Genomic DNA, 26,307 nt, shown 5'->3' on the forward strand with positions numbered 1-26,307 from the left:
TCTCTCCTCTCCTGTTTGTTACACAGCTGTGAGTGTTAACCCTTTCTGCCCTCCAACAGAGATTAGATGTGAGCTTCCCATCATAGTGGCTGTTTACACAGTATTAATTATTTATTGAAATGTATGAAATCAAATTCATTTTACTTCTAGGAGAGTTTGGAGAAGTATGCAGTGGTCGCCTAAAACTTCCAGGAAAAAGAGATGTAGCAGTTGCCATAAAAACACTTAAAGTTGGCTACACAGAGAAACAAAGGAGGGACTTTCTTTGTGAAGCAAGTATTATGGGCCAGTTTGATCATCCCAATGTTGTTCATTTGGAAGGAGTAGTTACACGTGGTAAGTAGAACTCACTACAGTGGCTTGGAGTTGTTCTTACAATTGAGTGAAAGGACCTCGGAGAGGCACAAAATAATTATCATGGCCAAATTTTTATTTGCAGAATTAGTAAAAAGAAATAAGGTTTTCTTGATGATCGATGCTAAACATGCAAATAGTATTGTTATTCAGTGGTAAGAAGCACCCATTCCTTACCATCTCCAGTACAGGCCAACCATTTGTTTACTACTATTTATGTGCACAAATTACATCCACATGGCACACAGATATTTAACCCTGCCTATCTCATTACCACTTCTGCTACTAAAGGGGAGAAACTTTCAATTAAACATGTTAGTTTTGTTTTTTAAATGGTCTCTCAAACATTGAATGTTTTATATTTTAGGGAAACCTGTAATGATTGTAATTGAATACATGGAGAACGGAGCTCTAGATGCATTTTTAAGGGTGAGTGCACTTCATAAATTATTGTAAAATGACTGTTTAGAGTTTCATATATGAGTTACATGGGCTATGTGTTTACTTTTGCATTCACTTTAGCCATTAAGATGGGGTTGTACAAAGAAACCCTATCTTTTATTATAAACATCATCCTCTTTTGGTGCTAACCTGTGTCTTAACCTGTGTGGTTGGTAAGTGAAAAAAGACAGGACCAACCTTATATACTTGCACACACAAACATATTTAAACTTGATATGTTGTATGCATTGCCGCAATAAAGAAAGTTGAGTGTATAATTGGAGCCAATAACAGCAAATTATGCACATCAGGATTATGTGAGCAAATAACAAAATATTATAGAAACCAAAGTAAAGAAATGTCAATAATTCAGGGGGGATTTTTCAGGACTTGTATGCCAGTTTTCTGTAGGGAGTTGTGGCCGGTGGTGGAGTGGACAGGCAGGGGGCGTTTCTGTCCGGTGCCTTCTCACTCACTACTTTGGCGGCAACCTAGAATTGTTTTCTGCACAGCCGCCCCACCAGATAGAGAATCCTTATGTATTCTGAGGTGTAGAGACTATATCATATGCTGGCGAAAAGTTTCCAGTGTATGATAAATGTCCCCCTTTATGTATTGTGTTATGTGCAGTGGATTCGGAAAATATTCAGACCCATTAAAATTTTTCAATCTTTGTTTCATTGCAGCCAATTGGTAAGATCAAAAAATTTATTTTTTTGCTCATGAATGTACACTCTGTACTCCAAAAACTGAAATAACACGTGTTCATAAATATTCAGATCCTTTGCTGTGACACTTATAATTAACTAACATGCTGTACATTTCCTTCTGATCCTCCTTGAGATGATTCCCTCATTGGAGTTCAGCTGTCTCTAATTAAACTGATTTTACTTGATTCGATAAGGTCACAAAATAAATTCTGCATCACTCAAGGTTCCTAAAGGCACTATGGCCTCCATAAACCTTAAATGGAAGAATTTTATGACGACCACAACTCTTCTTCAACCTGGCCGTCCAGCCAAACTAAGCATTTTTAGGAGAAGTGCCTCTGTAAGAGAGGTAAATAGAGACCCTGAGATCAATGTGGCTCTAAAGATGCAGTAGGGACATGGGAGAAAGTTCTACATAGTCGACTATCACTGCACACCTCCTCCAGTTGGGGTTTTATGGCAGAGTGTGTTGACAAAATCCTCTTCCCAGTGCAAGACATATGAAAGCCTTTCAAATAAATTAATTAATGATTCCCAGAATATGAGAAATAAGATTCTCTGGTCTGATGTCTGATGAGACGAAGATTGAACTTTTTGGTGTTAATTTTAAGTGTTGTGTGGAGAAAACCAGCCACTGCTCATCACATGCCAAATACAATCCCAACCGTGAAACATGGTGGTGGCAGCATCATGCTATGGGGTGTTTTTCAGCTATAGGGACAGGACCTCTGGTTGCAATTGACCTCTGGTTCCAAGTACAGCAATATGCTGGATGAAAACCTCTTCCAGAGTGCTCTTGACCTTAGACTGGGCCAAAGCTTCACCTTCTAACAAAACAATGACAATGACCCTAAGCACACAGGTAAAATAAAACAGTGGCTTCAGAACAACTTGGTGACCATTCTTGACTGGCCCAGACAGAGCGCTGACCTCAAGCCAATTGAGCATCTCTGGAGAGACTTGAAAATGGCTGTCCAACAACGTTCACCATCCAACCTCAGGCAACTGGAGAGGATTTGCAAAATGACCATGTAACAAATTAGCAAAAATATCTACATTTCAGTTTTTTTCTGTCAAGATGGGGTACAGAATGTACATTATTCCTATCGGTGCATTCGCATGTAATTTAATTCATCTGCCATATAAATACATTTCTGAATGTTATTAAAAAAAAATTTCTTGTGAAAATAATTTCGATAAATGTAGATTTATTGTCCCTTGAAAAAAGAGATTGTTGTTCTTATGTACGACAACCACTGCTGGAGTTATTGTGCAAAGAAACAAATTATTTTTGCAGCTGAAATGACCAGGAGTTGCTGCATGTCGCACAAACCTCCTGTGTTAATGAATGCCGAATCCAGGTGATTGGTCGCCTCAATAATGCATGCATGGCCACTTTTGGAAGACTGTGGTGGTAGTCGTATCCTAGGACAATTATTTGGTTTCTAAGGGACAATATGGCCACATTTATGGCAAATTATCTTCACAAAGGTACATTATTTTTATTACAAGAAATTGAAGAATTGTATGTACATGTCAGATAAATGTGAATGTCCAGGTGAGAATACCCCTCTAATGAGCAAAAAGAAGAACTATTTTGATCTTACCAATTGGCTGCAATGAAACAAAAACAAAACAAAAAATAAAGGTGTTTGAATGCTTTCCTATTTATAAAAAGTGTTAAATGGTTGTCCACTTTTTGTGTTTGTTTATTTATTCGGAGAATAGAATTTTTATGCCATACCTCTTATACTAGAGCAGTACGCCCCTTTTTATAATATAAATTTAAATTTGTGGACTGTAGATGGCATCAGTCATGTGCTCCACCACACAGGCAAGTCCTGTCATTCAATGTCCAGATATCTTAAAAATAGTTTATAGAAATCCACATTGATAATTTAGCTATACTGAATACATTCAAAGACTTCTATAGTGACTTGTATACTTCCCGTTATGACAAGACTCGGGCGGACCTGCAAGGGGAGCTAACCTTTTCCAGACTGACCCCTGAACAACAATAGACACTGGATGCACCAATCACCTTGACAGAACTTCAGGAGGCCTTATCAGATATGGCTAAAGGGAAGGCTGCCCGTCCCAGATGGCATGCCGTTGGAGGTACAGCTACTACTGGCTCTCTTAGAGGTGCTAAAACTCTCCCTAGAGAATGGCAGGTTACCCCTCGTCCTTCTATGAGGCAAATATAGTCCTTAGTCTAAAACCAGATAAAGATCCAGAGGAGTGTGGGTCTTACAGACCCATATTTCTCTTAAACTCGGACTATAAACTGCTCACGAGAGTGCTAGCCAGCAGACTTAACACAGTGATTACTAAACTGGTGCATCCTGACCAGACCGGTTTCATGCTGGGGCGTAGTACATCGAATAAGCTCAGGCGGGCCAGATTTTGACACAGATAGGAGTAGATAGGGTGGTGGATTGGGCCTTGGCTTCACTGGACGCCGCCAAGGGTTTTGATTCCGTAGAGTGCCCGTACTTGCTAGCTACCCTTTAAAAATTTGGTATCGGACCAGTGTTTATTAAATGGGTGTCACTGCTATACGCGTGTCCTAGTGCATCTATAGTACTCAACGGGTAGACGTCTTCTAGTTTCACATTGGGTAGGGGAACACGCCAAGGGTGCCCCTTGTTGCGCCCCTACTTTTCGCTCTGGCCATCGAGCCACTTGCCCTACGCCTCCGAAGTGATACAATATACAGGGGCATGGTAGTCACAGACCGGGAAGATCGCCTGGCATATGCTGATGACCTTCTACTGTTCCTCTCTAGCCCGGATACATCATCGCCAAGGGCCATTCAACTAATAGACACTTTTGGCTCCTTTTCGGGGCTCCTCATAAACTGGGCGAAGTCGCATTTAATGTATTTGTCGCCTGAAAGGGATGAAGGCCCCCAATGTGTCTCGAACCTGCAAGTCTCTGTAAATTTCAAATATCTGGGCATTGTTTTGATCAAAGAGCTAGCTAGAACACTGGCCATGACTGTAGACCCTCTCATATCTCACTTTAGGAACACATTTAAGGTATGGTTGGGACTCCCTTTGTCTGTCCCGGGCAGGATCAACTTGGTGAAGATGGTGGTCCTCCCAAAGTGCCTATACGTGCTGCAACATGTCTATGTCCCTATCCCGCACTCCTTCTTTAAGTCTTTAGACTCCCTACTGATTACATTTCTATGGGGTCACTCCAGATCCAAATTGCAGTTGACAAAACTGCAACGTCCTAAGGTACTAGCTGGAATGGAGTTACCTAACATACATGTTTACTGCCTAGCAGGCCAATTGAAATGCTTGGGCCCTTGGTTAGGCATCCCAAACAATGACCCCTCCGAGCAACATCTAGCCTACTTGAATCTTCAATCCCTATGGGAGGTGCTCTAAAGTGTCAATTCATATGAAGGGAGGCTTTTACCCGCACATCAAGTGGCACGCAGGGTGTGGCATTCAGCGAACAAGATTTCTCCGGACGAAGGTGCCATAGCCCAGACCCCACTGTGGGGGAATGGCACACTACCACACCTAACTGAGCTGAATGACAATGCCAATTCTGGTCAGAAGTAGGGATAAAGACCTTGGGAGACATGTATGTAGATGACGTGCTAGTTTCTTTGACTATCTGCGAGAGAGGTATGATATCCCACACAGGCAGTTCTATAGGTATCTCTAGATCCGCCATGCCCTATCTGCACAGTTCCCAACCCCAGGCTTGCATGTCACCCCGCTGGACACATCTCACTAATATATTCCCACCTGATTAATGCTAAAGCATCATCCACCCCCCTGCCAGCTCTAGACAAATGGAGGTCTTTGATGCCCACCCTAGATGAAGAACAAGTGGCAGAGCTGTACCAATCACATCTTTTTGTCTCACCTGCGGTTAACAATAGGATGATACAACTTCTTGTCATACATCAAAGCTATCTCACGCCCCTTAGACTCTTTAAGATGAAACGGTTCACCACCCCCGAATGTCGCAGGTGTAGGCAGTCACCGGCGCACTTCCACCACATGATATGGGACTGCTCGGTTCTGCAGGGAATCTGGCAGGAGGTCCTAAACTTGTTGACATCAATACTAGAAAAGCCCATTCCATATACCCTAGAAATATGTATGTTCGGCATTTTTGATGAAGAGGTGTGGACGCATTATGAAAGGGTATATCTGCGAGAGACACTGTTTTTTGATAGGAAATCCATTGTGTTGCGGTGGATGGACCCTAGACTCCCCACATGTAACATGTGGAAGGGTTTGGTGAATACAATAATACCAAACGAAAAGGTGGTATATAAACATAGGAAATGTCCTGCGAAATTCAACAAAATATGGGACAGATGGTGTAATTCATCGTCCACATCCCCTGGGCCTGGTGACATTGCAGCCGCCATGGGTAATTGGGCCTAATTATGGTGTAACACATAAGTCAGAATACAAACGGCTGATATAATCAGCATAGTTTACCCATGTGGTAACCGCGCTTTACATCATAGCAAGTGACCAGAACCTATATATCTGGACTTTTCAAAGGCATTTGACACCGTGCCACATAAAAGGTTGGTATATAAAATGAGACTGCTGGGAATAGGGGAAAATCTGTGTATTTGGGTAAATAATTGGCTTAGTGATAGAAAACAGAGGGTCGTCATTAATGGCACATTCTCAGATTGGGTTGACATTACCAGTGAAGTGCCACAGGGGTCAGTATTGGGGCCACTTCATTTTAATATTTTTATTAATGACCTTGTAGTGGGTTTACACAGTCAAGTTTCAATATTTGCAGATGATACTAAGCTGTGTAAAGTAATAAATACTGTGGTAGATAGTTTATCATTACAGAGGGATTTGTGGAAGCTTGGCAGAGAAATGGTTGATGAGGTTTAATGTAGATAAATGTGAAGTTATGCACTTGGGCCAGGGAAACAAAAAGTATAATTATGTTCTAAACAGTCAATTACTTGGTAAAACTGGAGCTGAAAAGGACTTGGGGGTATTGGTGGATGGTAAACTTAATTTTAGTGACCAGAGCCAGACGGCTCCTGCTAAAGCAAATAAAATTATGGGATGTATCAAGAGAGGAATACATTCTCATGATAAAGATATAGTTTTGCCCTTATACAAATCCCTGGTCAGACCACACATGGAATATTGTGTACAGTTTTGGGCACCAGTGTATAAAAAGGATATAGTAGAGCTGGAACGGGTGCAGAGGAGAGCAACGAGGATTATTAGGGGAATGGGGGGACTAGAATACACTGACAGATTACAAAACTTGGGATTATTCAGTTTAGAAAAAAGACGACTGAGGGGAGACCTCATTACAATGTACAAATACCTGAACGGACAGTACAAGGATCTCTCCAAAGATCTTTTTATACCTAGGCTTGTGACCAGGACAAGGGGGCATCCTCTGCGCCTGGAGGAGAGGCGATTTTACCATCAACATAGACAAAGGTTCTTTACTGTAAGAGCAGTGAGACTGTGGAACTCTCTGCCGCAGGAGGTTGTTATGGCGTACTCTATGTATATGTTCAAGAAATGCCTGGATGCCTTTCTGGAGAGAAAAAATATCACGGGTTATGGTGATAAAACATTTATTTAATTCTTAAAGGTTGGACTTGATGGACTTGTGTCTTTTTCCAGCCTTATATTTACTATGATACTGTTGATCAGTTGACCTCCGATCCCTTTTAATACGGTATGAACATAATAAAATACAAAGCAGCAAGTTTGTTATGATGTTTTTTTTTCTTTTTAATGTACTGTTAATCTTGTATAGGTGTGGAACTCGATTACTGTATTTTCATATTACTTGCATTTCTGCAAGAAAAAGAGGTCCTTGGAGCAATATTTTAAAAATTAACTTTTATTATTTCTTGTTAATAGAAACAAATCAGTGTCTATGTTGATATTTGTTCAGAAATTGTGTGCTAGCCAACATGAAAGTGAACTAAAAACGTAGCGTGGTGGGAGTAGGTGCTGTATTCTAATATAATAGAGAGACGGGAATCCAGGGGTTTGTGGGAGTTGGTGTGTGTTCCCACCAGTGCGTCTCTTTAGGAGTTTATTGGATGATTGAGGTGTATGGACGTCACCCCGAGGGGGTGATAAGGTCTGCTGCAAGGATAACTCCTAAGGTCCGTTTATACACCACAGCACTCTCTGCACTATTTCTGTGCGGCTATCTTGGTTTCCGCTATTCATTGATTGCTTCGCTATCCTAGGAGATCCCTGAATGCTCTCTGCTTGATTGGTCCCTAGTTTCAGTGTATCGCTGCAGTTCGACACACTGCTAGACCAGATTTGCCCTACTTCTTTTCGCCACTATTAAAATTACAAACGCTCATGCAGCCCCCCGACATGTTTTGCCATATTTATGGCGTCCTCAGGGGGTATCGGTTCAGCCCTGATACCCCCTGAGGACGCCATAAATATGGCAAAAAATGTCGGGGGGGCTGCATGGGCGTTTGTAATTTTAATAGTCTTCTCTAAGCAGACACTTCATGATTCCTCTGTGCTGAGAAACAGTGTGCTGACAATATGCTTAGATTATAAGGGTACATGGTGTATATACACTTTTATTTAGCTTCTGAACATTCTAATAGTATCTGACACATAGTAAAAGAGAGATGAGACAGATCAGAAATGAGAGATATCTTGAGATAGATATAAAAGACAATGACGCTCTCCGCTAATATTACCAATTAAACACAGTCAACCCTGCTATAAAGACCGTATCTGTCTGTAAGCTTGCATAGTAAGTCTCTGCATGCTGCTTTCTAGCAGGAAGTGCCTGTGTCTGAGCTGCCTGGGGGGGGGGGGCAGGAGGCAGAGAGCACTGCAGTGCGCATACAAGAGAAGTTTTTCATCAGAAGATATACGGTTGTATCCAGGGACAATCAAAATCTCTATACACCAGGACTGATAGAGACAGGTTGGAATTATATCTGTGAAATGCTGTATTTTTGTAGTAACTGAATTAGAGAATATATTTTGTTATCCTGAGTATATTTAAGAATCTTGTCTTTGTGGGAATTACGCTTTAAGACTTATTCAGTGCTTATCCTCTATTAAAGTCCATTTTTCTCAACTATCTATCTCAACTATAGGAAAAGCCTTTCCAAAGTTATTGGTCTAAATGTTCATGATATGATTATTCTAAACACTTCTCACTACTGCTGTATTTTATATTACTGTACTGTATTCTACTTGGCAACAGGGTAAAAGTACAGCATGTACAGATTTAAGAAGCATAGTGTCATCTTTGACCTTCTGACCTTTTGGGCTTCGTTGCAAAAAAGAATGGGACACATTTACTAAGGGCTTTACACAATTTTTCTGACGCCACAAATGTGTCGCACGTAACCGTTTGGTGGAGAAACTGCACTAGCCACCATGCAACATAAATTGGGTGGCGTTCCAGCGCTTAGTCGGTCCGTGCGTCTGATTTAACATGCAAAGTCTGTCGCACACCCTATGATAAAGGGGCACCACAAAAAAGTTGGTGAACTCTATCGGACCAGTGCAGGGAAGTGACAGATTCATGAGTTTTGGTGCACCTTCTTAATGAATCTGTCGCTCCAACCATTATACACAGACTGAGCACTTTTAATGCAGTTTCCCACATTCTTAGTAAATGTGTCCTAATATCTAAAATGATTTATCCATGTTATTTGCTTTTGCCACTTTTTTTAGCTGTTAACAATAGTCTTCCAGATGAGTTACTGCAGCTCAGCTCCCATTAGGTGGAGATTTTACCTAACCATGTACATTTTTGTCCCAATAACATTACATTAACTACTTGTTATATTTTATAGTAAATAAATATTTAACTTGAGGCAAACTAAGTTGTGATCATCTTCTGCTTTAGAAATGTTTGGAATGGTTTACTTCACCTCCAAAAACTAAACGCTCAGGATCTACTCAGACAATGCCCTTAAAAGTCCAAACACTAAACACTCCGGGACCAAATCCTCAGGTAAAAAGCGCCTCAGCCATTCTAGCCTTCATAATTACCATAAGCTTTGCATATTTCCAGACGTGCATCCATTTCCACTTCAACCTCATGGATATAGACGTACAGTAGGGCACACAATAATGCCGCTTAGTCATATCAGGCTTATTTTATTACAGAACTTACTTTTAAATGAAGAAATGTTTTCTCTTTTCTGTAGAAACATGATGGACAGTTCACTGTCATTCAGCTGGTGGGGATGTTGAGAGGCATTGCAGCAGGAATGAGGTATTTGGCTGACATGGGATATGTACATCGGGATCTTGCTGCCCGCAATATTCTTGTCAACAGTAATCTTGTCTGCAAAGTATCAGATTTTGGCTTATCTCGAATTATAGAAGATGATGCAGATGCAGTATACACAACAACTGTAAGTGTATAAACATATTTTTTACATATATTTGTAATAGGTTCCTTGACTTTTGACTTGCTAAGGTTTTTTTTTCAATTTTTGTATCTTTCTATGTTTTCTATTCTTTAATTTAGGAAGATTGTACCATAACTATAAATCATATAAGCTTTTAAACTTTATCGCCTTTGTTGAACCATATGTTTTGATTTCTAGAATAGTGCACAGGCAAAACTTTGTTAATAACCATTTATTACTTCTAACAACTGTGCTTTGTCTTTTAGTCTTTCTATATAATTGTTAGTTAGCGGGGGTCATTGACTCAGTGTTAGGAACTTGATCCTACCAGGCTGAAGGAAGAAATAGAAAAACGGGTTCTTAAGACCTCTTGTGAGAAGGTTTTTGACTGTCCACTGATTACTCTGAAGTTTTGAGGCGGGAGGTAGACCAGATCTGGAGTTAAAGCAAATGTTTAAGTTGTATACCTCTTATCTACACTATACTGGGAGTAAAGTTTCCCAGTAGAGTAATTGTATATTTTAAAAAGATGCTTCTGCCTTTCAATCCCTAATGCAGGGTTCCGGATTTCCAACCTCAAAGAGTGATTGTCTTATTTGCATAATAAAGCTCTACTGATCTATATAGAACCCCCAAGAAAAGTTGGGCAGTACAGAGCTGGGCAGTTTTATAGAATTGGGTGCCAGGAGCATGCAGAAATTGATACAAATAAACATTTCCGTTTGAAAGATGAAAAACATATATAGAGCATAATGCCTAATTCTATCATTCTAAATTGTTATTTCTGGTCTTTTACCACTTGCATACTTTGGAAAAAAAAATATGCATTAACCGTTTTTTTCCTTTTTTTTTTTTTTTTTAAATAAATCAGGGCGGAAAGATCCCTGTACGGTGGACAGCTCCAGAAGCAATCCAGTACCGCAAATTTACATCAGCCAGTGATGTATGGAGCTATGGAATTGTAATGTGGGAAGTCATGTCGTATGGAGAAAGGCCTTACTGGGATATGTCAAACCAGGATGTAAGTTTTTCTTTTCTAGATTCATATACAATTTTCCAATATACTTTCTGTATCAATTCCTCACAGTTTTCTAGATCTTTGCTTGCTTTCATTCTCTAGAAAGCTTCTGTGTTTACTTCCAGTGGATAGAAATTTGGCCATGGTCATGGGATATCACACAGGTGCACGGCTCGTTATAACACAGCTCTTACTAATGAGCCATGCACCTGTGTGACACATTTGTATCCTCTGGAAGCAAACATGGAAGCTTCCTATAGAATGACAGCAAGCAGAGAGCTATAAAACAGTGAGCAATTAATACAGAAAGTATATTGGAAAATTTTATAACTTTTCACTATACAAAAAAAACAATATTTGTTTGCTGAAATGGGATTGCCCCTTATTTTTGCCACATACCAATGGACTAATTTTTTTACTGTAAACTGCAGAACTTTATAATGTTTGTATATTGTAAAATGTACCTGATTGACTTTTATTCTATATATCCATCTTGGAAACAGATCACAAAGCTTGAAGAAGATATAAAAAGTTTGTGATGAACCATTCTTTTTGTGCAGAGTGCAAAGTTGTTAACATCTGACAGGGCTCAGTGTCAAAGATTTCATGGACTGTCAAAATATGTGCAAACAAATCTCTGGGGCTGGTAAAAAGAAATATTTACATTCCCCTAGGTACTCAGTAAAGTTTTATATCTTTGACACCTTCCTCAAGCTCTACCAGCAAACATAAACATCTCTGACAAGAATATAAAATGAGTGTAAAGCTACAGCTGCTTAACATTCAAACAATTGCCGGGAAGTAGGGTTTATCATTTATTGTTAGGAGGCTCTCGTCTGTATTTATCCCCGAGCTGGACGTAAGCTGTGAAGAATTCAATTCAGAAGTCCCTTCCTGCAGTGTCTTCAAATTTTAATTTTAAGTATGTCTTATCTTAAGCAGCTCTGCCATTGACTTTCAGCTTTTCATCTTTAACCGTTGTCTCTAATGTCACACTTGTGTTTGTTGCAGAATTAACAAACATGAGATTGTACAGTGATATCTTTCTAGAATCTAAATACTAACAGTGTACGGTCTCATCACACAAATCATACTTGGATACACTGTTATTGAGGAACAGGAGGAATATCTAGTGCCTCTCATAAAGTGCCCATGTGAGGAGCTTCATTTATCATCAGTTTTCTTGCTGCTACTGCTAATCCTTGTGCTATTCCATCTTACTTTATCATAAGGAAAAAGGTTTGCATATTGTGGCCTATCAAAGCTTCATATTTCGTACAACACTTTCCAAGGTATGCTGAAAGAGAATATTTATACACATAGCATTAGATCCAGTTGCTTTGGTTAGTTTGCAGCAAGGAAAATACATATGTTATGACCTGTCACCAAGTTTAGACATAATCCCATATTTGTTATACCTTATTTCGGAGTACACAGAGCCATGTGGAATAGAAGTATTTTCTGGATCATTCACCCATAAACCCTCAAGCCTTTTTGTATTAAAGGAAATCTACCATCAAAATACATCATGATAAACCAGGGATGCTCGCTTATAGATCCAGGCACTGTGACTGGTAATCTTCTTATATTTCTCATCTATGCTAATGAACCTGAAGGGTTACTGGGGCGGTTCCCAGAGTCACATAAGGCAGAGGTAGAGGGAGTGCCAAGACAGAGGTGAGACAGTGTAATAGCCTGTGAATCTGCAGCATGAAGGGGCTCTGAAATTGTTTATCTTTGATTTGGGATATGTGGGTGACTGCCAAGACTGCTTTGGGAGGGGAGGAGGAATAGCTGTCTGTGTGAGGTGTGCATGGTTGGCTCAATGTCTGCTCTCTGCCTTGGGGAGGAGATGCCTCTTATGGGGCAACTATCTCTCTACTGTTGCTTCACTGGCTGATGCAATTGTGTCAGGTTGATATTTTCATGCTGACAGCCTAATTTCCATGATTGTACCTTGTACTCCCCTGAGGCGGGTGTTTTCCTTTGTGCATTGTTGTATTCTTAAAAAATGAATATAAAGCCTTAAAAAAGGGGGGCTCTGGGAACCACACCAATAGCCCTTTAAGCTCATTAGTGTAATTTAGCATAATTTGCATTTATAACAAATCTAGGAAGATAACCACAATCATACAATTATACGCCCCACTGGTGTGAAGGTGGCAGATTGGGCCAAATATTCGCAAGTGCTAGTAATAAGAAATATGCCCCCATCAAGGGTATATAAAGAGGTCTCAAAGGCCAGCATGCTGGTCCAATCCCTTGGACTGCACAGTTTCACAAGACGAGAATATGCATCATATTCCATACAGGAATATGATGCATGGATCTACTGTCTGCTGAGCACTGCAACAACTGGGTTCCAATTGGGAAAATAGTTGTACAGTTACAGTTGGAGCACAGACTGGGAGGGGGGATTGAAAGGATTACGGGAACCCTTCTGCTACCTCTATTCTTTGCAAGAGACTTCTGCACCTATGGAGCTCCACCGACACAAGGGCCAAACAGAAAGAATGCATATCAGGACAAAGCAAGCAGGAGTTCCTCCCCTCCATCAGCTCTGTGTTCACAGCTTCTCCTGACACCTGATATGGGTTCACAGAGGTTAAGGCCAGTTGATTGGTGGGCTATACTGAGGACAAAAGTAAAAGAAACATTGGATATTGGTAATGAAGGTAATAGAAAATGCTGTCCCGCATGACAAGAGCTAATGGTTTCTGAAAGAAAATATATGACTAAAGGCGCACATTGAGTAATTAGAAATCCCCAAGCGTCTGTAAAGAGCAGTATAACAAATGGTCATTCAGGCCAAAAAATGCCTCTGGTTATGAATGGGTTACTCATGCCTCCTATTAGACTTCTCTTCTAAAGACTGCATGCATTCAGTATTTTTAATCTTTTCATATAACTGAGATCCTTCATGTCCTGATTGTACCTGTTCTTAACGCCGAAGCCACTTTTCACCTTCCTGACACGGCCCATTTTTTCAAATCTGCCCTCTGACTCTATAAATGGTTATAACTTTGGAACGCTTTAACATATCCAAGTGATTTTGAAATTGTTTTCTCGTGACACATTGTACTTCATGTTAGTTAAAAAATTTTGGTGGTATGTTTTGCATTTATTTATGAGAAAATCAGATATTTTGTGAAAATTTGGAAAAATTCGCAATTTTCAAAATTCAAAATTTTCTACTTTTTCCACACATGAGTCATAACACCAAAAAACGTAATAACTAACATTCACGAATGTCTTCTTTATGTGGATATGGTTTTTTATACATACTCTTATTTTTGTAGGATGTTATGGGGCTTTGAACGTTAGGTGCAATTTTTCACATTTTCATAAAAAAAGCAAAATCTTGCTATTGAGGGACCTGCTCAGGTTTGAAATCACTTTGAGAGGCCTAAATAAAAATAAAACCCCATAAATTACCCCATTATAGAAACTACAACCCTTAACGTATGTAAAACAACTTTTATGAAGTTTGTTAACCCTTTAATAGGTTTTTACAGGGGTTAAAACAAAATCGGATGCAATTTCGAAATTACATTTTTTTTGGCTAAATGAATGTGCTTTTCATAAAATGTACAAATTCTCAGTGGATAAAATACCAAACGCTCCACAAAATTTGATACCCAATCCCTCCCCCGTATAATGATACCCCATATGTGCTGGTGACCTGCTGTATGGGCACACGCCAGGGCATTGGAGGGGGGAGCTGCGCCATTCAGAGCAAATTATGCATTGTCACATTTTATTGGCTATACAATCTTTATTTTTTTGGCAATTTGGACATATAAGGGCTTATTTTTTGCGACATGAGATGCACTTTACAAATATCTCATTTAAGTGGGTCTGTAGCTTTGGGCACTGGCAGTCCCGGGGCTGCCAACAGAGCAGCTATATATAATATATAGCCGACACCCGCAGTTTATGGCCACGGCTCCATTCAGGAGCCGGGGCCAGAAGTTTGACGTACTATTACTGCATATTGCGGGAACGCACCTTCCGCCCTTCCGCCATGCAGTAATAGTAAGTCACTTGTCGGGAAGGGGTTAATGAAGGGCATCCTTTCTATGAACTGGTGCTCAGAACCAAACGGTATATTCTTGATGAGGGCCACAGTAATGTTTTGGAAAGTGGAGAAGCAGAAGAAGATAAATAGCAGGTCATCGTTATTCAGATGGGCTTGTTCCATATCTCCATTGAGGTAGTGTAGCATTGCAGTAAACACTTTATCTCTGCTATATTTATCTAGCTACCATCCGTTTTTCCTTCAGATAGTCTAATTCATTGGATAAAACAGCCGCCCTGCCTGGTCATTTGGTCCAACACATAGCAGAAATTAGCAAGTGTACCAGACATCTGCTTCATCAGCTAGTTTTTTACATTAACAGAGAGCCTCTATCAGTGTGAAAAAGCAGACTCTGTCAGCGACAGCAGCCCATTACACTTGCTAATAATGATATGGAGTGCAGTGACATTTATCAGCAATTGTGTCTTGGGCCGGGTGACTGCTGTATCGGCTGTTTTCTTCTGACTGCCGTACAACTCCACCAACCTCCTTTCTACCTGTGCCCAGAGGCACCGTGCTACCCATGTCACTGGAATCACAAGATACTACCCCTATTTCCTTGATTAAAAAAAATAGTTTTTAAAGATATCAGGCTATTTTAAATATGAATGTTACATTTGAAGTAGGAATGTCTACAAATTTATTTTTCTTAAATCAAAAACATCTTAATTTTCCATTTCTAGATATAAGTCTATGGTTTCATGAATAAAATCCATTTTATTTATGAAATAGTTCTTTCATGTCGCTGGATTGCCATCATGATAAGAATTAATTGCCGCTCACCAGTCAAACTTGTTTCTCCTGTTAAGGTTGAGAAAGTCTTTTGTGTCGCAGTCTTCCCACAAGTCAATTTCAGACAATCCTTCACTGCATGATATTCAAGAACATGAATACTACACCAGTGTTTTTTCCAAGTGCTTTATAACTCAATGTCACTGACATGAATTACCTTATAACATCATTCTAACCTTTTACATGTCCCTATGATTGATTCTCTCAGTGCATTTCTACTCAGGTCTCCAGGGTTTAATGAAGTTTGCAGCAATATGTTTTAACTTAACCACCACATTTGCAGTTAAAGGTTTCAGTACCATGAAAGCGGGACTCAGCACAAAACCACAGTGGGATCACATTTAACTCTTTTTGTTGCAGTATCATAGGTGTGCAGCATTGACTGAATAGAGGATTTTTCTCCTTTCTGTTCCTGAAAGTGGTTATTTCTGGTGACAATATAATAACATGGAGCTCCTCTCCATGAAGTCAGTGAAAGCCGGATTGGTTGAATTAGTGGCTAACTGATTGAATATGAGTAGTCTCTGATTCCAAGAACATTCTTACAATGTAGAATTGTTATTTTTGGTTCTATGTGTTTTTAGCATGTTTTCCATTCCACAAACAAATTGTGCATAGTTTAAAAAGGAACATAGCACATTTAAATAAAGGCTTCTGGAAAAAGATTCAATATAACATGCCATTTATCCACTATTATTTTATTGTATGCTGAATTGTCAGGAAAGTGATATTACTATGTATATAGATATTGCTGCCAATCACTGACAGGATAACCTGCTTAAAACTCTAAAGATAGAACAACAGAACTATCTGCTCTGCTCCTCCGCTGCAAGTGTTCCTTGACATGCTTCATGTAGTTTCTACTACATTAGGTTGTGGTCAATTATTATATAAGTTTGTATGAAGAGAAACCTCAAAAAGAACTATGGTTTGTCTAGGATCTTCATTAACAAATGACCCTCTTAGCAGAAAGCAGGTTAGTCAGTAGGTTGCATGGGAACTGCTGACAGGTGACAATATCATTGTTTGTCTAGCAAAACAATGAGATCCTTTTGAAACTACTTCTCATCTGTGATCAGTTATCCAATGGAAAACCCTCATAATCTGCCCATAGTCACATGCTATACAGGCGGTCCCCTACTTAAGGACACCCGACTTACAGACAACCCATAGTTACAGACGGACCCCTCTGCCCACTGAGACCTCTGGTGAAGCTCTCTGGATGCTTTAAAATAGTCCCAGATTGCAATAATCAGCTTAAAATTGTCTGCAATGAAGCTTTATTGATAATTCTTGGTCCTATTACAGCAAAAAAATGTGAAACTCCAATTGTCACTGGGGCAAAAAAAAAAAATTGTCGGGAACTACAATGATAAAATATACAGTTTCGACTTACATACAAATTCAACTTAAGAACAAACCTACAGTCCCTATCTTGTATGTAACCCGGGGACTGCCTGTACATTGGAAAATAGTGGTGGCTGTAGATCACAAACCTGTACTTTTAAATGCAAGAAGTTGATTTTCTTTGTGTTAAACACCCTTTTTTCTTTATACTTATAGCGTATATTTTTTCTGTTATAGGTAATAAAAGCTATTGAGGAAGGTTATCGGCTGCCTGCACCCATGGATTGTCCTGCAGGTCTTCATCAGTTGATGTTAGATTGCTGGCAAAAGGAGCGTGGAGAACGACCCAAGTTTGAGCAGATTGTTGGAATTCTTGATAAAATGATTCGGAACCCAAACAGCTTGAAAACTCCAATGGGGACATGCAACAGGTAAGACAAAGATAGCTTCACAACACAGAAAGCTTCTTTATTTAGAAAAAAAATAGTTTACCTGAAGTACAGCATAGAACACATAATTCATGTGATTTGTTAATTGTTACTTATTTGTACTTTTTCTTGCATTCCTAAAATTGAACTGGAGTATCTTAGAATTCTCTGTTATTCACTAAAAACCACACCAGAATTGATGCTTATGGATCTTTAAACCTGTTTTCACTTTTTCACCATGCTCAAGCATCCCATAAACATTAGTTGTGTATTATCTTACTCCACAAATTTTGTTGTCACCAGCCAACCATCTAATGTTATTGAGAATCCCCCCCTCAATGCTCAATGTTAGAGTGTATTTTTACTTAACAAAATTTTCATTATTCAAAATAGTCTAAAAGTCACACTAGTAAGTCCTACATCCCAAATGTATGTAAATTAAATGTACATTAAACATCCTTTACACTCTGTGGCAGTTAAATGCCTCTAACCTATAGCACTTCTAGACTTGAGTCGAAGAAGACATCAAATAGCTTTTTGCCTGGATCAACACATTTTTACTGAATGTTTAGAAAAATGATTAGATTAACATATGGCTAAAGCAGTCACTGCTAGAATTGTACAGATATATTGAGAAGCAGCCACAAGACATTCTTTAGACTTTGAGTGAGCTTTAGTTGACTCACAAGTCTAAAAATGTGTTTATCCTGTCCTCATGTATATTCCTATGAGGTCTTTTGAGGATCCCCATTTTAAAACAGTTAAATTTCTTTATATTATTTTGTTTGAAACGGGGAAACCTGGGGAAAGCGCCAAGACATTAACCACTGACTCATAACATAGGATTCATTTCCATGGCAGATTTCTTAAAAAGACACTGTGTATTATGCACATACATAGAACAATTTTATGTCCCTGTTAATTATTTTCATATGTATTAGTTGAACTACAATATTTTTTACACTTTGGTTCTTGTTCTTTCAATGGCCAAAAAATGGCAAACAGATTGTTATGTATGTTTTGAAATACAATTCTAGAAACCTACGTTCCTCAATTCTGTGTCATGATTTAGGACTCTTATAATAACAAAAAAAGAATAATGATAACATTAGTCTTGAAAGAAATGTAATAGTTTGCAAGCAAAATGACCACACCAAACTCTTCTTTTTGTCAAAAATCTTTCCATCCTTGGTAACTGACAAATCTTTGGCCCTTTTCCCTGGAATGTGTTACGAAGTTTTTGTTTTTACAGATTAAAACCAAATATTGGTGAAACATTTATTCATGTATTTTTTTCTGATGTGTAGCTTCTTCTTCAATTTTCTGTCACAATTGTGGAGGTTGCCATCTTGCCATCCCCAGTTCTAGTAGGGACATACCTTACAGTGGCATCATGGACAAATGCAGTAATAGTCTATACCTTACTTATTGATGTCTATAGAGAATTTTCTAGGCATGCGCTGCGTGGATAGGAGGTGTGAATAAGCTGGGACATCACCTATTGTTAGTAGTGCAGGGAATAATGTTGTTTTCTATCCATGTAAAGCTATCAGTCTTGTTTGTGTTGTAAAAAGATTTGTAGCAAAGAAATCCCCTACAGAATTAGCAAGTGTTAGTCGATTTTTAAGCTCACGGTCTTGAGTGAGAATTGCAGGATATATAATATTAATTGTAACATGGATGGGAAAGATTTTTCTAAAAAATCTGTTTTAAATAAAATTTTGTTAGAAGTTAAATATTTTTCTGACATCTTTTTACCCTTTAAATGAAATATATTGCTTAATTTAACCTCTTCAAAGCACTACCATTGCTATGTAAAGGTTAAAATCTTTGTTGCAGGCATGCCTTTGTAAGTTATATTAGCCTGCCGTGTTATAAAAATTACTTCTATATTTATGGAAGTGTGGCAGCAGTTCTTTGGGGTACATTATCAGACCTTCCAGGCTCTGGCATCACACCCCCATAGCACTTCTACCATTCAGCCTCCTCGGAGGGACGTGATGCTCTCCAGCCACATTTACATTAATATTAAGGATATTTTTATAACATGAGTTGGTGCATTGTAGAGGTTAAATTAAGGCTACCCTTATTTTTGTGATCCATGGGCGTACCATCTTTGAGACCCCATTGATCAGCAGGTTGGGCTCTATCCTGTGCACTGGAGTACCACTTTAAGCAGTAAAACAAACTGGCACTGGTGGTGTTTTGTAGAGGTTGGATTACGCGGTAGATTTACTCTAAGTTATACCCATAGACAGAGTGACAAGATATAGTTATAAATCTCTTTCAACTACTGTAGCACTACACGTATGTGCTAGGTAGTCTATAAGATATTTATCTCTTTAAGTGACAGATGTATGTTTACGAAAGACAGGGATATTTTCATGTGTACATTAACTAATCTGCCCCATTGGGGCTCTTTTTGCTGGTAAAGTACAGCAAGCACTAACGCTTAAATTGTCCATTTGTTTGTTTGAAATTTTTAGGCCTGTCAGCCCACTATTGGACCAGAACACCCCTGACTTCTCCAGCTTTTGCTCTGTTGGGGAGTGGTTAGAAGCTATTAAAATGGAACGGTATAAGGAAAACTTCAGCTCGGCAGGATACAATTCACTTGAAGCTGTTGCTGGAATGACAATTAAGTAAGTACAGAATAATGTATCTATAAAACTTTATATGAAAAAGACTAGGGCGTATTGGTAGACAGTTATCTTAGCTGTAGATACCAATATCAGGCAGCTGTGGCCAAGACAAATACATTTATTTAATAAAAATCAGATAATCTCATAATTTTGACATAGTTTTGTCCTTATGCAAATCACTGGTCAGACCACTCGTGGAATATTATGTACAGCGTTGGGCACCAATGCATGAGAAGGACATTAATGAACTGTAAAGGATGCAGACAGGGCCGGCTCCAGGTCTAAGTAGGCCCCTGGGCAACAGAGCCTTAGTGGGCCTCCCCCTAGTAGCCAGACTGCCCCCCCCCCCCGGTAGCCTGACTGTCACCCAACCTCACATAATCACACTGCCCCCCTCCCCCCCTACATAGCCACACTCCCCCCCCCCCTCCTCCCTTTGTAGCCACTCTGCCCCCTTTACGTTTTTAATTTTTATTTCGGCGCCGGGCCTGGATGCAGAGGAGAGCAAATAAGCATTTTAAAGGAGACCTGTCACCACATTTTTCACAAATATAGCTAGTAGCAGGTTCCCATAGAGTCTTATTAACTGACACTCTTCTTTTAGCTAAAAATTGTTTACTTTACATCCTAATATAATCAACTTTATACCCTGCCTTGCATATACCCAAATCTAGAGCGAACCTGTCACTAGCTGTATTTGTGAAAAATGTAGTGACAGGTTCCCTGTTTAATGGAATGGACTGACTAGGATATGAATACAGATTACAAAGATTGGGTCATTCAGCTTAGAAAAAAGACACTTGGGGGACAATCAAATTACAATGTACTTTAACGTAAAGTACAGAAAAAAAATTTTCACCTCGACCTGTCACTAGGATAAGGGTGCATCCCAGAAGAGACCATTGGGTTCTACCATTGCCATAGACAGGGATTCTTTACTGTAAGAGCAGTAAGATTGTGAAACTTTATGCCGCACAAGATTTTAATGGTCATGTTTAATAGATGTTTTATTGAAAAAAAATATCACACATAATGGGAACTAGATTATTGAGATGGAATGTTTCTTTTGGGATTTATTCTGACTGACCTATTTGGAGTTGGGAAATAATGTTTTTACACACTAAGGGGTAATTGGCGTAAGCATTAAGAGGTTTTTTTTGCCTTCTGCTGACTGTAGGATTATAGATTCTTCTTGATGGACATGTGTCTTTTCAACCTCATGAATATGAGTACTTCGGCATCAATAATTCATTGCACTAGATTTGTATTGATACTGTAAACTGATTTATTTTGATTCCTTTGCAGTGATGTCATAAGCTTAGGGATTTCATTGGTTGGACATCAGAAGAAGATCATGAGCAGTATTCAGACTATGAGAGCACAAATGATACACCTTCATGGATCTGGAATACAGGTGTGATGGACAGGCCTCCCTCATGAGGGGAGGTAAGACTATGAGACAACAGCACTGGCCTTCACTACAAAAGAACTGCTGCTAGAATCTACTCAGTTACCTGAGTCATTTCTACTATAAGGTTTTCCAGTAGATAAAAACCAACTACATCCTCAAGCACCTATAGACTTGAACTCCTAAGTGCCACCAGACATTTCCAGAGAGAGAAATTGGATCAGACTCATGTGGCAAGGATGACAGCAGTAATAACAAAGTACTACCTGAATAAAGAACAAACAGAGCTCTCTAACCTCCTTTTTGCCCAATGGACTTTTTCAAATGTACTGTATATAATTCATTTTAAAAAAGAATATATTTGTTGAACAGAATCTGAAGATTATTGGTAAATGCAGCAAAACTATTTTCCTTAAGCTGTGTTTTATTATATAATCTTATTTTTTAATGTGTTATTCTCCTTAGTTTCTTTCTTTCCTCAGAGGGGGTTCATGGATATGTTTAATTGCACATTTATTAGGAGACTAATATCATTAGCATGGTTTGAGTTATATTTTGAATGCTGTTATTCTGGCATTTTACTTAGATATCTATGTAGACATTGGCAAATCAACAGCAGGCAAGTAAAAACTCTGCAGGTTCAATAAGCATTTATTTTTACATATTTTCTAAGGACTTGCTGAATGCAAAGCAATAATGGCACTTCGTGCGGCCATGGCACCTTTGATACGTAAAACATAGTAAACATATTGAGTCATGGAAAATTGCTAAAAATTGAGAGTTGTTTAATTCTCTGAAAAAACAGGGTCTCCAAAACTAAATACTAGAAACTAGTACTGTAAAATACAAAGCCTTCCCTATGCGAATGTCAAGTTCAATAAATAAAAAAAAGACTCTTGTGGCATAGTCACTGTCTAAACCTTCCACTGCCTGCAATCAAGTGCAAGGTGACTGAGAAATCAAGATTTTTTTTGTACAATGATAGATTTGAAATAGCCAAAATATATTTTATACAAGATCTTGTTAAATGCAATCCATGTTTGATTGTATGGTTTTAGATTTTATATTAAGCTCTATATATCAGGGTGACAAGGGTAGCTCTTCTCTTTACCATTCAGCAGATGGACATCTTAGAACAGAAGTGAATACTTCAACAAATGGTGATTAGAATTGAGCTTTTTTTAATAGGTACCTGATGAACAGAGGTTTTTTTTTTCTGTCTACCGGAAGCAATAATAAATTGTGTCTTTCTAGATATTCCCTTTGTGCATATCTTTAGAGTAAGAAATATATTTGTAAAATATGTTTAGATGGTGGACGACCCATCGTGTAGAACAGATTCGGATTGTTTAAAGAACGATCCCAGGGATCGATCAGAATTTGGTCTTCTTTAACTATGTGGGCATCCACAGAATTGTAAATGTTTAAGTGTAAAGTGTAAATTTTATTTATACTGTCTTGTTTTGTATACACATTTCTCTGTAGTGATCTCGGAATACATCGAAAATGCACTATATTTTTCTATTTTACTTGCAGAGATTCATAAAAACAGGTATTTCAATGCTACATAATGTATTTTACCATATAGGACCAAAGATGGCTGCAGAAAACACAAATGGATATACTCTTCTGCTTACTTTAATTTTCAGTCATTTTAATCTCTGTACATTGTTATTTTATGACATTTTATTTATTTGATTGTTAGAATAAAAAAAGGAATTTCTAAGATGTTTCCTTAGGTAAAATACATCTACGATATTTCCATTTCACAGACACTTCCATTTGTAATCTTTGTAATAGACTGTAAATATATTTTTCAAACTATAGTGTAGTCTGCCAGAGGATTATTTGTGTTGCGTTTTTAAGGGACCACCCAGGATAAGTCTTTTATTGGAAAATCAAATGTGATGCTATGAGGAATTTCTGCCCAGCAGGGCCAGTGTTTTAATACAAGCATGCTGTGATGGTGCCTATAAGTCATTTAGTGAATGATGATGGACACCACAAAAAGAAAGGTCTACAGATCTACACAAGTGCATCCAACAAATAAAATTCAAATAGCTCAAAGCTTGGTGATAAAAAAATTAAATACTCTATTGAAGTTTTTTTGTGGGGAAAATGGCACCCTTACAGATGTTACACTAGTTATCATGACTGGTTTAAAACGATAAGTAGGTAGAATAACAGTCTACAGTGTTGGCGAATACAGGGAAACACCAATTTTGTGTGGTTACAAAATCACCACACATACATCACCACGCATACATTGGCGCTGCGGAGAGGAGCAGGGGATGAGTGCTGCTGACCCCCGCCCCTCTCCATAGGAGTATACAGCACACGGCGCAGTATCATGTAGAGAGATAGGACATGTCCTATCTTGCTAGGGAGCGGTATGGTGCCCTGAGCCCATAGGTATATCGGCCATATATACGTCGGCCGTATATATGTCCCCCATACATGTGTGTGAATGTAGGCTTAACACAATTTTAGTAATGTGAACCAGTTCTACTTCTGTACATTGTATAGTTTGATTATTTTTAGATTGTATCTTTTATTGCGATTCAGGGCTAAAAAGCCTAGTAAGCAAATGTGATAAATGTACAGTAAATACTATAGTATGAAAGGTCATAGAGGCTCTATTAAAACTGCCTTAAAGGCAATGTGTCACCAGAAGCATACCTTTTTCTTTTAAAACTGCTTAAAATTTAAAGAGAAGAACGATATTCAGTTTACCCTTACTCGCAAAAAAGAATGGAAAAAAACGTCGCAAGGAGGATACAGGTTAAAAAGATCCAAAAAAATAACCAGTAAATGTTAGTACAAAATTGATTAATCCTCCGCCTGGATGAACGTAGAGGCGGAGGATTAATCAATTTTGTACTAAAATTTAAAGAATCTACAGTGGGTACGGAACATATTCAGATCCCTTTCAAATTTTCACTCTTTGTTTCATTGCAGCCAATTAATTAGATCAAAAAATGTCTCTTTTTCTCATTAATGTACACTCTGCACCCCATCTTCACAAAAAACGGAAATATAGATATACTTGTTTTATAAATTTTTAAAAAATAACTGAAAAAACTGAAATATTCAGACCCCTTGCTCAGTATTGAGTAGAACCACCTTTTGCGCTAGTACAGCCATAAGTCTTCTTTGGAATGATGCAACAAGTTTATCATACCCGGATTTGGGGATCCTCTGCCATTCTTCCTTGCAGATCCTCTCCAGTTCCCTCAGGTTGGATGGTAAACGTTGGTGGACAGCCATTTTCAAGTCTCTCCAGAAATGCTCAATTGGGCTTAGGTCAGGGAACAGGCTGAGTTGGTCAAGAATGGTCACAGAGTTGTTCTGAAGCCACTGCTTTGTTATTTTAGCTGCATCTTGTTGGAATGTGAACCTTTGGCTTAGTCTGAGGGTTAGAGTACTCTGAAAGAGGTTTTCATATCTCTGTATTCGGCAACATTCATCTTTCCTTCAATTGCAACCAGTCATCCTGTCACTGCAGCTGAAAAACACCACCATAGCATCATGTTTCCACTACCATGTTTCCTAGTGTATTTGGTAGGTGTTGAGCAGTGGCTTGTTTTCTCCACTTACTGCATAGAATTAACACCATTAAGTTCAATCTTCATTTCATCAGACCAGAGAATCTTATTTCTCATAGTCTGTAAGTCCATCATGTATTTTTTTGCAAACTGTATGCAGGCTTTCATATGTGGAATTTGTAGAACTTTCTCCCATCTCCCTATTGCGTCTCTGGAGCTCAGCCACAGTCATCTTGCGGTTGTTCTTTGCTTCTCTCACCAATGTTCTACTCATACGATTGCTTAGTTTGGCTAGACAGACAGGTTGAGGAAGAGTTATGGTCATCTCAAAATTCTTCCATGTAAGCGTTATAGAGGCCACTTTGCTCTTGGGAACCTTGAGTACTGCAGAAATTATTTTGTAACCTTGGCAAGATCTGAGCTGCTTGGGTAGTTCCCTAGACCTCATGATTCTCATGTGTTCTGACATGCACTGTGAGCTCTGAGGTCTTGTATAGACAGGTGTCATATCCAATCATATCCATATCCAATCAGTTTAATTAGACTGAATGAAGAAGTAGAATTATCTCATGGAGGATCAGAAGAAAATGGAAAGCAAGTGTCTCAATACTTATAACCATGTGATATTTCAGTTTTTACATACATTAGCAAAATATATTTTTCCTGTTACAATGGGGTGCAAAGTGTACATTAATGAGCAAAAAAAAAAAATAACCGTTTTTGATCTTGCCAATTGGTTGCAATGAAACAGAGAGTGAAAAATTTAAGTGGGTCTGAACACTTGTTACATGATAAACCAATGTCAGTGTCTTGTCCATCTGAGCACCGGGCCTCTCCGAGCTCTGGCTTTAAAGGCTAAGACCCCGAACTCTCCCTGCAGCACTTCTTACCTGCCTCCTTCTTCCTTCACAACATCCACACAGGCTCTGTTGATGCTTACAAAGCACGTCTGCCTCCTTTACATATTTTTAAAAGTTGTTTTTTGGAGCAACAATACAATTAAATTAAAGGTGATTTCATAGCTTATCTACACCCCTTCTGCACATAGCAATCTTAGAAAATGTATGTCAATGTGTCTGTTTCAGAGTACTGCCCCCATAATCATGGACGGAAAGTTAAATAAACTAATATACAATCAGAAAATGAAAGTAT

General features: G+C 38.7%; 1 protein-coding gene across 4 annotated transcripts in view; it reads left to right on the forward strand.

Moving 5' to 3' along the window:
• EPHA7 (EPH receptor A7) overlaps window positions 1-23,434 on the forward strand; it is a 127,428-nt gene extending 103,994 nt beyond the window's left edge. For 2 of the 4 annotated variants that reach the window (XM_072141938.1, XM_072141939.1), the window contains exons 11-18: window positions 151-336; window positions 722-783; window positions 9,387-9,494; window positions 9,691-9,900; window positions 10,769-10,918; window positions 17,370-17,563; window positions 20,047-20,202; window positions 21,508-23,434. In XM_072141938.1, the coding sequence (XP_071998039.1) occupies window positions 151-336; window positions 722-783; window positions 9,387-9,494; window positions 9,691-9,900; window positions 10,769-10,918; window positions 17,370-17,563; window positions 20,047-20,202; window positions 21,508-21,622 (1,181 nt within the window). In that variant the 3' untranslated portion in view covers window positions 21,623-23,434. The remainder of the gene's footprint in view (window positions 1-150; window positions 337-721; window positions 784-9,386; window positions 9,495-9,690; window positions 9,901-10,768; window positions 10,919-17,369; window positions 17,564-20,046; window positions 20,203-21,507) is intronic. The other 2 variants (XM_072141940.1, XM_072141941.1) reach the window with 1 other exon arrangement.
• The last annotated feature ends 2,873 nt before the right edge of the window (window positions 23,435-26,307 follow it).

The sequence above is a fragment of the Engystomops pustulosus genome, chromosome 3, assembly GCF_040894005.1.
Source record: "Engystomops pustulosus chromosome 3, aEngPut4.maternal, whole genome shotgun sequence".
In the NCBI taxonomy this organism is placed as follows: domain Eukaryota; kingdom Metazoa; phylum Chordata; class Amphibia; order Anura; family Leptodactylidae; genus Engystomops; species Engystomops pustulosus.